This window comes from Chaetura pelagica, unplaced genomic scaffold (assembly GCF_000747805.2).
Source record: "Chaetura pelagica isolate M959 unplaced genomic scaffold, ChaPel_1.0 scaffold2, whole genome shotgun sequence".
Lineage (NCBI taxonomy): Eukaryota > Metazoa > Chordata > Aves > Apodiformes > Apodidae > Chaetura > Chaetura pelagica.
Genome location: NW_009952796.1, coordinates 2,766,857 through 2,780,637, shown reverse-complemented (window position 1 = coordinate 2,780,637; position 13,781 = coordinate 2,766,857). Strand labels below are relative to the sequence as shown.

The 13,781-nt window shown below is 35.7% G+C and overlaps 1 protein-coding gene across 1 annotated transcript in view; it reads right to left on the bottom strand.

Annotated features, from left to right (window-relative positions):
* Positions 1 to 13,781, bottom strand: part of SPATA17 (spermatogenesis associated 17) — a 93,246-nt gene that overhangs the window by 30,600 nt on the left and 48,865 nt on the right. The window contains exons 8-9 of the mRNA XM_009994799.1: positions 9,743 to 9,931; positions 4,469 to 4,617 (exon numbers count right to left, since the gene is read on the bottom strand). Coding sequence (XP_009993101.1) covers positions 4,469 to 4,617; positions 9,743 to 9,931 — 338 coding nt within the window. The remainder of the gene's footprint in view (positions 1 to 4,468; positions 4,618 to 9,742; positions 9,932 to 13,781) is intronic.

Sequence of the window (13,781 nt, the reverse complement as noted above, 5' to 3'; positions counted from 1 at the left end):
GCTGATTAATAAATGTTGCACACTGTGCTAGTAATTAAAATAAATGGAAGAGTTACAAATAGAAGTTGAATTGTTAAGAAAACATTATCTGAAAATATATGATAATCCCTGTTTATCATAATACAATAACACTCCGGAAAATATGCAAATTGCTGAAGTTGCAAAGCATATGAAAATCTAAGTGTAATTTGAAAAAAGTTTTCAGATGTGCTTTATTTGTATGACATAAAATGCCGTAGCCATTTTCACTGCAGATAAGTCAGAAATACAGTTAAAGATCTTACAGATGTTGAAATTAAGAGTTTTTTTTTTAAATCTTAAATTTTGCCAAAGTGGCTTGCTTTTTAAATTTAATACCAAACAGCTCATAACATGCTCTTCAAGTATAGAGCTTATGTAAACCACCTTTCATGCACAGCACCATGTAGCACAGAAGCACCTAAGCTGCTTCTACAGAAAAGCATTATCTTGCTGATAGGAAGGCCACCAAGAGCTTGGTGCTGCAGTGCTCACGCAGCAAGTGAGAGGCAGGGGGTGCAAACATTGCACTCTGCTGCACACATGTGAACCAGCTTGTTCAGGACTAGCTTGGTTGTCTCCAGTGCAGCACTGAGCAGACATAGCCAGAAGCTGAGATGACTTGCCTGATGTTTCATCAGAAGACTACAAAATAACAGGAATCCTCAGCCTTACTCTGCTGCTGGTTTATCCCTATTCTAGAACCACATTGCAAGTGATTCTGAGGTATGTTGGCTTTATAAAGATATATACACTATACTTTGAAGCATGAGGCATATCTCATGAGGGAGATTTCAGCAAAGTTAATGAAAATAATTTACATTTTTGTTCTCTGGAAAACTAGGCCAGCATGCAGGTAGCTGCATGCAACTGAGTAAAGAACTTATTATGCTTAGTGATGTAAATCTGCCGGATCCAGCAGTTGGTGTCTCAAACTAGACACTGGTTTATTAAGTAGCCATCCCACAGGAGTCCAATTGTCATTCCTATCCAAGCAGAGGGGAAAATCACTTCATTTGTATGAAAAATAGCACAATAAGGCAGTAACAGCTTCAATTACATGAGAAAAAAGGAATAATTTTTATTAGGCTAGATTACCCAGTTGCTCTTTCACTACAATATAGGAAATTCCAGAAGTTGTTTTAAGTAAGCACAACATTCTCTCTTGCTTTCATTTGTACTACTTTTGCCTGCCTCAAACTCTCCCACAGCTTTTTCAATCATTTCTGCATTTTATCAGAAGCAAAAATCTTTCTTGGAGTTTGAAACACTAAGAGAAAACATATTGCCACTTTAAAGAACCCTGTTAATCAGGGTCAGTAGGAATTCTGAACATTGTTGGAAATAGCAGGTATGTACTAACAATTTTTCTGTCTGAAGAGATATCACACAATACTCACTCTGGAAATATACAGATTAAGGATTCAGTTGTCATTTTATCCAAACACAAGCTTTCTCAACAAATGCCATACACTTCTGCTGTTCATTCTCCTCCTTATTTTCTGAAGAAGAATAATCAGCATAGGAAGCACTACAAGGAAGAAATACAGTCCCAAAGTACACAATTACATAGAAAGAGACAGAAATTTGTCAATTCATAATAGACAGTGAGAAAATTCACACAATTCATAATAGAGACTGAGAAAAAACTACTGTAGAATCTGAGTAACCCTTTGCTGACTCCTCCCTGGAGAATAGCATCCCACACAGCAGCTGCAGCCTTACTAGTGAGCATTAGTCCTGAAGATGACCTGCAACACTGTCATCACCTGTTCAAGGTTACAGATGTGACCCTTGCATGGTTGGTTGAATATGAAGCACAAATGGAATGATCATAGCCTGAAAATGTATATTACATTATGCACTTATTGTGCATGAAGCCAAGAATCATTGGTGTTAGGACACTTTTGAGTGTTGAGGATGATGCTAAATGCTTCCTTACCCATAAGGTAAATAAAAAGCCCGGATCAATTATCACCTGTCGAAGTTGGAGACTCCAAATCTAAACTGTACCAGACCAAAGATTCCCAATTCACCCACTGAAGAGAGTCAGTGAAATATTTATTACAGGGTCTGACCTTCTGAAACTGTTGACACTGTGATGTCTGGGGTAAAACTCACCAAATAAAGACTGGGCAATATAGCCATGCCTATAAATAAAGGACATCATCCTCACATGGAATGCATCAGTCAAAATTTATTCAGTGAAAAGAAGACTTTAAATAAGAGGTAGAATATTAATTATTACCTTGTGGCTTTAAGAAGGGTTATTTTTTTTATTTCAGTGGCAGAAGTTAGAAACTTTTTTTTTAAAGACCCAGGTTTAAGTTGAGATGTGAAAGTCAAGCTGCTTCTCCCTCACCCCCCAAAAAAGAAAGACTAGGGAAAACGTAGGCTGCCTGATGAATGAGGTGGGCACCCTAGTGGTGGAAGACACAGTGAAGGCAGAGTTATTGAATACCTTCTTTGCTTCAGTCTTCACTGCTGAAGCTGTCCCTCAGGAATCCCAGACTGGAAGCAAGGGAAAAGACCTATAAAGACGAAGACTTTCCCTCAGTAGAGGAGGACCAGGTTAGAGACCACTTGGCCAAACTGGACATCCATAAGTCCATTGGGCCCTTATGGATTGTACCCATGAGTGTTGAGAGAGCTGGCAGATGTTATTGCTGTGCCACTCTCCATCATCTTTGAAAGGTCATGGAGAACAGAACACCTAGTTCTGGGCTCCCCAGCTCAAGAGAGAGAGGGAACTACTAGAGAGAGTCCAACAGAGGGCAACAAAGATGACTGGGGGATTGGAGCACCTCCCTTATGGGGAAAGGCTGAGAGAGCTGGGACTCTTTAGCCTGGAGAAGAGAAGGATGAGGGGAGACCTTATTAATGCCTGTAAGTATCTAAAGGGTGGGTGCAAGGAGGATGGAGCCAGAATCTTTTCAGTAGTTGCCAGTGACAGGATGAGGGGCAATGGGCACAAACTGGAACATAGAAAGTTTAATTGAAATATGAGGAAAAACTTCCTTATGGTGACAGTGAGAGAGTATTGGAACAGGCTGCCCAGGAAGTTTGTGGAGTCCCCTTCTTTGAAGATATTGAAGACCTACCTGGATGCAGTCCTGTGTCACGTGCTCTAGGGGATCCTACTTTAGCAGGAGTTGGACTAGGTGATCTCTAGAGGTCCCTTCCAACTCTGATAAATCTGTTATTCCATGATTCCATGAAATGAAAAGATACAGAAAGGAACAGAAAGCTGAAGTAGATTTTTACTTGTGACTCAACTCAGTTATGTTTTTGGTATGAAAGGAATAAGAAGTACTCTATCTCATTTTTGGCACCAAATAAAAAAAAATAACACTCCTGAAAAAGTGGAAAACTAGCCAAACTAAGAGATTTATTTTTCTTTCAAAACTGCTTTTGAGTATTTACTGTTACTATTAAAACAAGGAAAATGTGAAGTAAATGATCCAACAATAAAAACATAAAAGCCAAACCATGAAAATGCAATTGATTCTGCATTCTTAAGTCCCATTCCTGCAGCTGACACATAGCAACATTAAGCTGATAGAAAAGCTTAGATCAGATCAAAGACAGCAAAGCATCATGTCCCAGCAAATCAGCAGATCAGAGGCTGCTCCTAAGGAGAAGTGATTCCTTTCTGTCCTGAAGTCTGGTATTAAAGTGCCAAAGGCTTGCCAAAAGCAGTGAATTCAAGGGAAAAGTTGACAAACTATCATTTCTTTTCTACTTTACTAAGACAGAGCAGATGACTTAACTGGTTTTTATTATGATTGGACAAGAAACAATTGGAATTAATAGGCCTAAACCTTTTGAGACAGAAGCCTTAAATCTTTTGGTATGGATTATGTCTGTATTTAGGATTGTATGGGAAAGAACTGGCCCAATTGACTCTATTACAGATGCTATGGCTTAGGAAACCAAACTGCTTCAAAGTTGATTACAGTTTTTGCATCATGTTCTAACATGTGCAACATATGCTTCCTTCCCTTCCAAGGGAGCTTTGGTGTCTACTGGGAGAGAAAGCAAGTCTCATTGGCATGCAACACCATTTTTTCCTCTTGTAGTCTGTAAGCTCCCTGAATATGAAGACTGAAACAGTGTTTTTTTCCTTGGCAAGATGCATGTGGACAAACAGCATTTGCATTTGTTTTCTTATTTCCCATTTAGACCATCTGTTGCATCACATATTATTATTATTGCAAGTTCTTCTGCAGATTCATAATAAAGATGGCACATGTCACACAATTACAAGATGAGGTCTCTGCCCTGAGCAGTTTATAATCTAAGGACACAGAATTTAAAAGTATGTAAATAGAATGTTTGCTAGTAAGCTGTCAGGTTTGACATTTCATTTTGTCAGGCATGAAAGGTTTCTGAAAGCAACAGAATAAAGAAAACATTCTCATAAGAATATAAGAAAAAACAAAGAACTTACTCATTGTCATGTATACGATTTTTCCATTCCTCCCATTTCATTTCCTCTCTGGCCTCCTCTAGTGAATTGATTGATGCTGCCACTCGCAAGGTTGGTTCCAAAGGCTTGTGGCGCTGCTGAAACACTTCAGCAGGATCACGGAAAGGCCCCTGAAAGGTATAGGATAATGTAAGTGTTTTATTGTGGGTTTACAACTCTTTTCTTCTTTTATTCATGACACGCCACTGATCAAAGAGGATGCAGAATGTCTGGGAAGTGTAGCAAGACTGCTTCCAAAAAATTAAAGCAGTTCATTTTAAGAGAGGGTTGCAGAGAAGACAAAAGTTGGTAACATACTCCAAAGGGTCAAAGAGAAAATGAGAAATGTACACTCCAGATTTCTTTAGCTATCAATAAATATGCATTATTTTAAAATATTGCACTTTATAGTTTATTAGAAAAACTTAGTTTTTCCTTAGAAAAAGATAGTGGTGAAATAAAGCTGATACACAAGAATTAAATGCATCTAGATTCTGCTTAAGCAAAAAGCTTAAGTCGTTTCCTTCCCCTAGGATAAATAATGTTTTACCTTAAACAATATGCTCTTTTAAATTTAACTGTAAAGCTACCTGGAAGGGAATTAATACATACCTTAAGATACAAATCTTCTTATACAATTCAAACTAATTAATTCAATGATACAGGTGTATAGATCATTTTTGAAAAGTCTAATTCCACATTAATTTCATTATTCATAAAAAAAAGAAAGTGCATAATTCTTTCACAAGTGTCTCTATATATACACATATATATCTTTTTTCCAGTGTATATTGTTTAAAAACTCATTATATAGGCATCGACCATTCAATAACACAGAAAAATAGCAGCAGGAAGTCCTTTCCTGCACTATCAAAGTGACAAATCCCATGCTTTGTTTTTTGTACTAACAAGTAAGAACTTACCTGGAGTGTAAGTAATTAGTGCCATATTACACTCAGGACAGTTTAGTGGCAACTCTGGATTTAGAAGTGTTGCTAATTAATTTTTATTATATTTTCATCATGGTTGATCCTGCAATGAACTAGTGAAACCTTCTGAAACTATGAACAGACAAAGAATCATAATAACTGCCTTTCTTCTTAAAGATATCCTTCTTTAAATAGGTTATCACTAACAAGTCACAGCTGGAGTTACTGCAAGCACTGAGTGAAGACTGTGGGGCTAATAAAAAGAAATGATTCACGCCTCATTTATGTTCACTTATGTTTTACATTAATAGAAACCAATAATAGGAACCAGTTACCATAAAAGTCATGGACCGTAAATAACACAAATGGCAAATAAGTATCATCTAGTACTTTTCACAGCTGGACAGGAGGATTGCTATATTTGAAAGTAGTTAATGGATTTTTATTGGAACTTTACTTTTTAAAGACACAGCACCATGATTTTGAGATCTTTTCAAAGGTCCTAGTAAACAAGTGAGCATAATATTTACTTTTTTTGCAGGTTTTTTCCTGCTTCTGCTTTCTAAGTATACATTAAAAAAACACATTCATTTAATATGATCTCAATAAGTCTATAAAAACAGAATTAAATGTATTATCACCCATGAGAGAATAACCAATACTAGAACAGGACATTAAAACCCGTAAGCAATGTTCTAGTAACATATAATCTGATGATCAAGTTTTTAAAATAGTTTAAAACTTATAATATAAAAGAACATCTATTGCAAGATGTTTGCAGGAAGTGGATATATGGAGCAAAGAAGAAAGAAATGTACTACTGTCATATATTATCAAGATAAATATGTTTGCTTTTAGCAAATAGTCTTTCAGAATATTGTATTTCTTCTTCATTGTAAGATATCGACTTATATTCCATCAGTGTAAGGGCCAAATCAGGTATCCAAGAAAGGATTTTTTTTCCATCTTTAATTTCTAAGACCTTCCAACTCTTTCTCAATCCATAGTTCAAATGAAATTAATGGCAGTCCAACTACTGAAAAGGTCTCAAAAGCAAGGCTGTGTCATCACTCTATAAAAGTAGGGTATATATGTTGGAATATTATGATGATTTTGAAAATTCCCTGTGTATTTTTCCATTTCTCTAAATCACGTATTTGAACAAATTTGACTAGCAATAAACACCTAAGGAATATATCTAAAATGACAAGACCTCTAAAAAAATCCATTTACTTCTTCCCATTTTACAAGTTTTGTGAAATCTGTGGTAGAATGGTGCTAACAAATGCCACCAAATTGGCAGTGTCTGCAGGCATTTCATGCATCCTCCTACAAAATGCAAATCTTCCTGGGGAGATCAGTCCAAGAAAGAAAGGGGGTATGTCAACCGACAGTTTTTACACTGAAAGCAACTCACACAGCTCTGTGTTCTCTGTTTGGAATGTGTACTGCGTAGTGTAAAGCTTCTTGCTACCAATTGGTCTGCCAAATAAAGCAGGTTGGTGTTCTTACTACTTTATCATAAAATCAGAAACTCGTGATAAAAATTATGATCTACATGAAACCATAAGTTCTTCACTGCCTCCATTCTAAGAGACCTAACAGCATTCAAAAAAATCCCCTAAAAATGGCAATGTACTTTCTGTTATTAATGCCTTTCAATGAACAGGTGACTAATTTTAACGTTATCTATTTCTATCAAGCTGTAACCCTAGTTAACTCAGCAATAAAAATGATAGCTCTAACTGATGTGTAAATATCATTAAAACTTTTAAATACACTTACATACACAGAGCTTACCTATAAAATGTTAAATACACTTTTTCCTTAGAGAAAGCTGATATATACCTAATTTCTGTTCTTTTAAACATATATAATTGACATTCTTGTATGAAATATCCAACCCTATGGGCAATACAAATTTTAGATACTTGAAAGAATGTTGAAGTAACAAGTGATTCACAGTGGGACTGACAGATGTTAGAAAAAGAAGCTTGATGCCAAAAAGCGTTACCACAGAGAACTAGGACTCAAGTATATCTAGTAATTAAATTCCTTATTGTCACACCAGACAACTTTCAGGATGATATGTTCTGATGGGTTTTCATTTCCAGCTGTTTCATCAGCTCAAACCAGTGTCCTTTTCTTAGACATACAACCCTAAATTGTCAAAGTGTTGTACAGGGATTTAGCCGTGTGACTCCCATTAACATCAATAAGAGTCGCGCAGCTAAATCCACGCGCTGTGCTTTGAAAATTTACCCCACAGTGTACATCCCAGGGTGCTGAAAGGATTAAAGTATTATATAGTAAATTCCCTCTTTGAGGTGCAGAAAATAAACAGAACTCTTCTGGTTTGTTCTAAAAGGCTATCTGTGCACGACTGCTGTGCATGTGTCTGAACTTAGAAAGGCCTATATAATATTAGAAATCCAAACAGAAACTTGTAAAATATTTTGTATAGAGTAAAGTGGTTTTGCAAGAGCAGCTTCACAATGGAAAACCTCTGAGTTCTCCCTTTATTTTAAAGTATGACTCCTGTACTATGTCCACGAGGCAAAAATTTCCCCTCCTGAGAGACAGTGCATTCAAGGATCAATGTAGCCCTTTTGGTCCCAGAAGGTAAGCTATAACGTTTTGTTTATTTCAACTCCGAACTCCCTTATCTCCCAAACTGTTTGTTGGCCCACACTGTGTCTCAATTCTAATGTGAGTCAACAAGTTCATTCAATGAGGAAGCTCAAACAGTCAAGGTAGGGAGAACATAAGGAGGGAAAGACAAAAGTGGAGAATTGCCCTGAAGCTGCACCTTACTGTTTAAAGCAGTGTGGATCTCTGTGGCTCATCTTTACTTCTGCAGCAGTATTCTGGCAGACCTGCATTTTCTCCTGGTACTCTAACCCAGTTTATGTACCACCACCAAGACAGACTCATCCTGTTACAGACAAGTCAGTCATGACATAAAGATCAGAAAAGCCTCTTTTGTGTGGGTTAGCAAGTACACCCACAGCTGTCCCCTCTGAAGATCAATATGGATGCAATCAATTAGCCACAGGTAAATTGTGGCAGATGGCATGTCTACATGTAGTTTGATCCCAGCAGCAGCTGAAACTTCAGACTGTGTTCATATCACCTCTACCAAGGACTGCAATAATATACTGAAAATAACTATATTGATCCAGAGAAGTAAAATACCAATAAAGGTATATTATACATTGCTTATTGCTCATTATTATTGTCCAATTTCTGTAACTAAATGATAGCTTCAGTAAAAGTTACTGAGAAGGGTTCATTTACAAGCATTGTCTTCCTAAGCAAAATATAGAAGAGAAAATTTAAATACAGGGCGGAGTGAAAAAAAAAAATAATGTAAGAGGTTCTGAAAACATTGTGGTCAAAGTCAAACACTGAAAGCGTATATGTGAGGTAAGTAGAAGGTTCAGTAGATTGGGCAAACTGAAAAATACTTCAGAAGAGAGGGAAAGATGTAATACTTCTATCTCAAAAAGTACCTCTATCAGGCATCTACTGGTAAAAGCTACATGTAGTACTGTCACAAAGTGAGGAACATAAACATCTCAAAAGTCTGCCTGCTGTGTATATTGGGTATATTCCCAGCAGGTTTTGATAATAAGTTGTTCTGCCATCTCATGGGATATTCACTCTAGTGCATTATCTCAGAGATCTCCATTACCCTATAGAAAAGGAAAAAAAGCTATCTGCAGTATATGGTGAAAACAGCTGAAATTAAAATTGAGACCATGACAGTTAAGAATAGGAGGTAGGTAACTTGGCTTTGCAGAACGAAACACAGAATTTTTTTCAATTAGGTCTGATACACAGGTAGTGGACACAAAAGAGCAGGAACTGTTCTATACTGAGAGGATGCCTTCTGGCTATTGCAAAAAGACAAAAAGTTATCACAACTAATTATTTTGTTCTATTGCCTTTAATTTATCCTATTTTTTAAAATTTAAAATTGGAAATTAAGAATTCTAACTCTAATGAATCGTAATATTGATATTCAATTATATCAGGTCTTCCCTTTGAAGTATTGGAAATGACTTTTTTTTCCCTAAAGAACAAAAATAAAATAAATAAAATTTAAAGAATCATATTTCCCTGTTTTTACACACCACTTAGGTTTATTTTCAGATGAATAGGTTTCAAAGATTTTACATCCTAAATGAAAGCACTAGACCTATATATAAAAAAACAAATCCTAAAAGGGATTTTTGGAGTCGGAGATCCAACTCGAGATATTCTATGATAATCTATGATAAAATATACAAACACAAGCTGCCTCAGAGACACTAAAAAATGTTACCTGAGGTTTCTGTTTGTCAATAGCCATGGAGAAAGTTGGAGGCCTTCTACAAGTCGGCCAGTCATAGAGGTCATAGGCAAAGGGACTCTTCACTTCCTGTCGCCGGTGGCTCAATGGCTTTGACTCCCGCAGCAGCAGTTCCATTGGATCTGGGGATTTTCTGAAGGGTGAATTGTATATGCCTGCAATCTGAGCAGAAAATGGAATTATCTTTTACTTCAACTAACTTCAAACTCATTCTTACACTTATTCTGTAAATCAAACCAATTAAAAAATCACCTATATAATGAACATTTCTACACCAAGTTTCTGATGACCACTGCCATGGGATAAATCTATAGTGTAAATGCATCTCTGGGTATTGAATTACAGTTGCAAAAGGGTTTAAATATGATAATGTAACATATAATTCAGGTTTCAGCCTTTCAGGTGGGGTTAACTTTCATTTTATGGAAGAAAGAGCTTCCTGTATCTCAAACACGTTTTCTATCAGTCACATTCAATCTTCTTCCTTCCACAGCAGCAGCCAACAAAACACACCATTTTCCCTTAAAAAAATAATTAAAAGTACAAATATTTGCCTAGTTTTAAAGGCAAACTATTATAGTTGTCTTGAAATTTCAAGTTGCGTTTAAATTCCAATTAAATTCCTGTACACAATAGGAACAAGAATAACTACCCATTATTTCCAAACACATACTTAAAGAGTAAAATAAATGCTTATGCAAGGGCACATAACTCTTGTCCCTTTAAACTGTGTGCTAGCAGCTCACAATGTGGACTAAGACAGTAGCAACTTCAGCATTTTGAAAAGTAAAACTGAGTGATTAGTTGAGTGGAAATATAAAAAAAACCTTATGGAATACCAGAAACCAGTAACTGTTTTTTTTTCTAACAAAATGTTCACATTAAATTCCTTTAAATATTCAAATGCACTTATTTTTAAGACTACAGAAGATGCAAAAACCAAAAATTTACAATAAAAAATTCTGATTTGTGAAGACTGGAAGATTCATTCTTCGCTGAATTTGCTATTTAATTTTTTTCAGGATACACCCCTAAATGCATCTTGGCATGATCTAATATAACCATTACTAATATAAATCAGGCATTTCAAATTCTGAACAAATAATCTACATCATTAACAGTCTGTGAGTATCTGGCAAGTCAAAATTGTGACAAATTGTTCCTGAGTAATTGCTATACATGTAGAGATTTTATCAGCTGTATATAAACAATTGTCAAACAGACATATGCAAGGTTACTGAATTAAGTATGAAATGCTAAACATGAGAGTTTCTATACCATATTGCGCAAGGCCACTAAATCTCTTATAAAACACATTACAAAGGCTTAAAAAACACCTGGCAAAAGTTAAAGATACTGAGTTCCTTCAAGAATAATTATATTTTCTACAACAGTATACTTAGAGTATTCTTAAGACTTGTAAAGTAGATTTGCACAGTTAAAATATATTGTCCTTTGCTTTTATAACAATTTCAGTTGCTAAGAAGTATTGCATAAAATAGTAGGAAAATAACAAGTTTTGTGATGTGGGAAAGGTATGGAAAAGAGTAAATGTTTAAAATCTTTGCATTTTGGAACACTACTGAGGGCCCATGAGAAAACTAAGTAGAGCCTCCTCATAAAGTATTAATCTCCTGGGGCTGAAAGGACTGAACACTCCCCAATTAGCTCTAATGCATTTTTCATTAACATATCCTACTGGGAAGCTCCAATTTCTTGTGCCAAAACAGTTTAAAAAGGCCCATGTAAAAATTACTGTTTACTGGACAAAAATATTCAGAGATGGTAGCTTATTCAACATATTGGTGGTCTACTCAAAATCTTATGGGCTATATTCTTCAACTCTGTAAGTGATCAGACCCTAATGACAATTGATTTTGGTCCTCTGTTATATATTCTTATCTTAGTGCAAGCCGTATAAACTATTTCACTGCATGATCCATCTCCGTGTGTGCTGGGAAAGAGAACATGAATAGAAAACTACCAGGTCACCAAAAATGTAAACATTTTCCAGAAGGAAAACTTCTCCATGTACACAACTGAGAACCAGGATGACCTGGAATAAACCACTACAACATAATTATGACTCTGAAATTGGCAGTCATGGATGTGTTGATCAGCAGTAAATCCTAATAGCACTGCATCTGGCTAAAATGCACACTTTTTAAAAATCCTTTCTTTGAAAAAAAAACCAAAACAACAAAACAACAAACCAACAAAAAACCCAAACTGAAGAGTAAATTAGGTAGGAATTCTTAAACACAAAAATTTTAATTATTTCAATCTTCATAGCATGAGTTTGGTTTTTAGTTTTTGTTTCTCCAAAGTGGAAAAATATACCTTAAGTAATTTAAACATTTTTCCTCTGAAGAATTACAGGCAAGAATAACTTTAAAGCAATCTGTTTTCTGGGCTCTAAGGCATGGCATTTGCTTCTGTTACTCAGAGCAAGTATAACAGACTCCGTAAGTATAATAGCTTTCTGAAACTGCATTTTGCCATCTATACTGAGATGTTATGTATATTCTAGATGACATTTCTTTCTTTAAGTGTTTGGCAGTAGAAAAAAACTGTAGTTCATAAAGGGTTCAAACACTGTGAAATGCTGCTGAAAACATCAGGGTGCACAAAATGATTTGCTTTTAGCACTTTTAACACCACCAAAATTAGCCATAATAGATGTGAGAATCCATTGATTCTGTGTCTTTTGAATTATTATTGCTGGAAAAGTATCTTAAACATCTACCTTAGTCATCTTCTATTGTTCTTTTTTTGCATACTATTCAGATAATGTACAAACTATGAAAATGAATTTGGAGTTTTAGTGAGGCCAGTTGGACACTTTAAAAGCTGATGCTTCTTTTACAGTGGAAGGCCTTCATAAGATCTGGGTCAAAACTGAAGTGCATTTTTAAATAACAATTTTTCAAGCAATCCTTGTTAATTACTTTGCATTTTAATTATATATGTTCAAGTATTCAAACAGACAGCAGAGCAATCAGCAGAGTTAGTACCTAGGTAGATAAAATTAATATCAATTTACTCTAAATTCCCCAAGGCTTATGCTAAGGTTTTTAAGCTTAGATTTAAAATTGGCAAAGTTTGGTAGGAGAGAAAAGGGGACAAATTTGATTCTACTTCACAGTTCAGACCAATCTCTGGCAAAATTGCTTCCATTCATTTATAAATATCTCTGCAAATCATTGTCTTATTTTTGTAATTTCTTGCACACGTGCTGTGTGCTGATGGACAGCCTGTTCACTCTATCCTCTGCAGGGAGCTGGCAGTCTGCAGAACTAAGAATCTGGAGGATCAAGGCCTTTGGTACTTACTAAATTTGCATATCTTCTTGAGACCAGTACAATGTGTTAAAAGTGTTTCTTCTTTTCCCTGCTTTACTACAATTTTCTCTCAACCACAAAACCGATGTAGTTAATACTGGTTTTTCAATGGTAAAGGATCTTTGAGATCTTACCTTCTACTTTGAGTCCAATATTTGCCCCACCTTTGCTACATACTAAATTATGTTGTCCTCCAAAATATTATGATAGGTTACAAAAAGTACTCCTTGTCTGCAGGAAGAATGACACATTTTTCTGTGTCCATGTTCTTCACAAATAAGAAGGGCCTCTGTCAAAGCCAGTTTTCTGGGACTTGATTTCCAGGAACAATTTTCTGAAGTGACAAACACTGTGGGTAAATCTGTGCTGTTAAAAAACCTACAGCTGAGTTATTTGCAGTACTGTCATGCTAACTTCCACCTCAGTAAGACCAAAGAAATCTCAGGAGAGGATGCTGCTAATAGCTTCTTACTGACCTCCTTGCATCAGGCCCTTCTGGTGAATGGTGGCCCAGTGGTGAATATGGCAAATGAGGTGTGAAAGCACAGATTGATTATTTTTTTTTTAAGACTATGGTTCTGTCTTATCAGGGAAAATAAAAATAGAAAATAATAATTTAAAAAAAAAAGACAGATGTAGTTATACATTAGATATATATTTTTCCCTAGAAC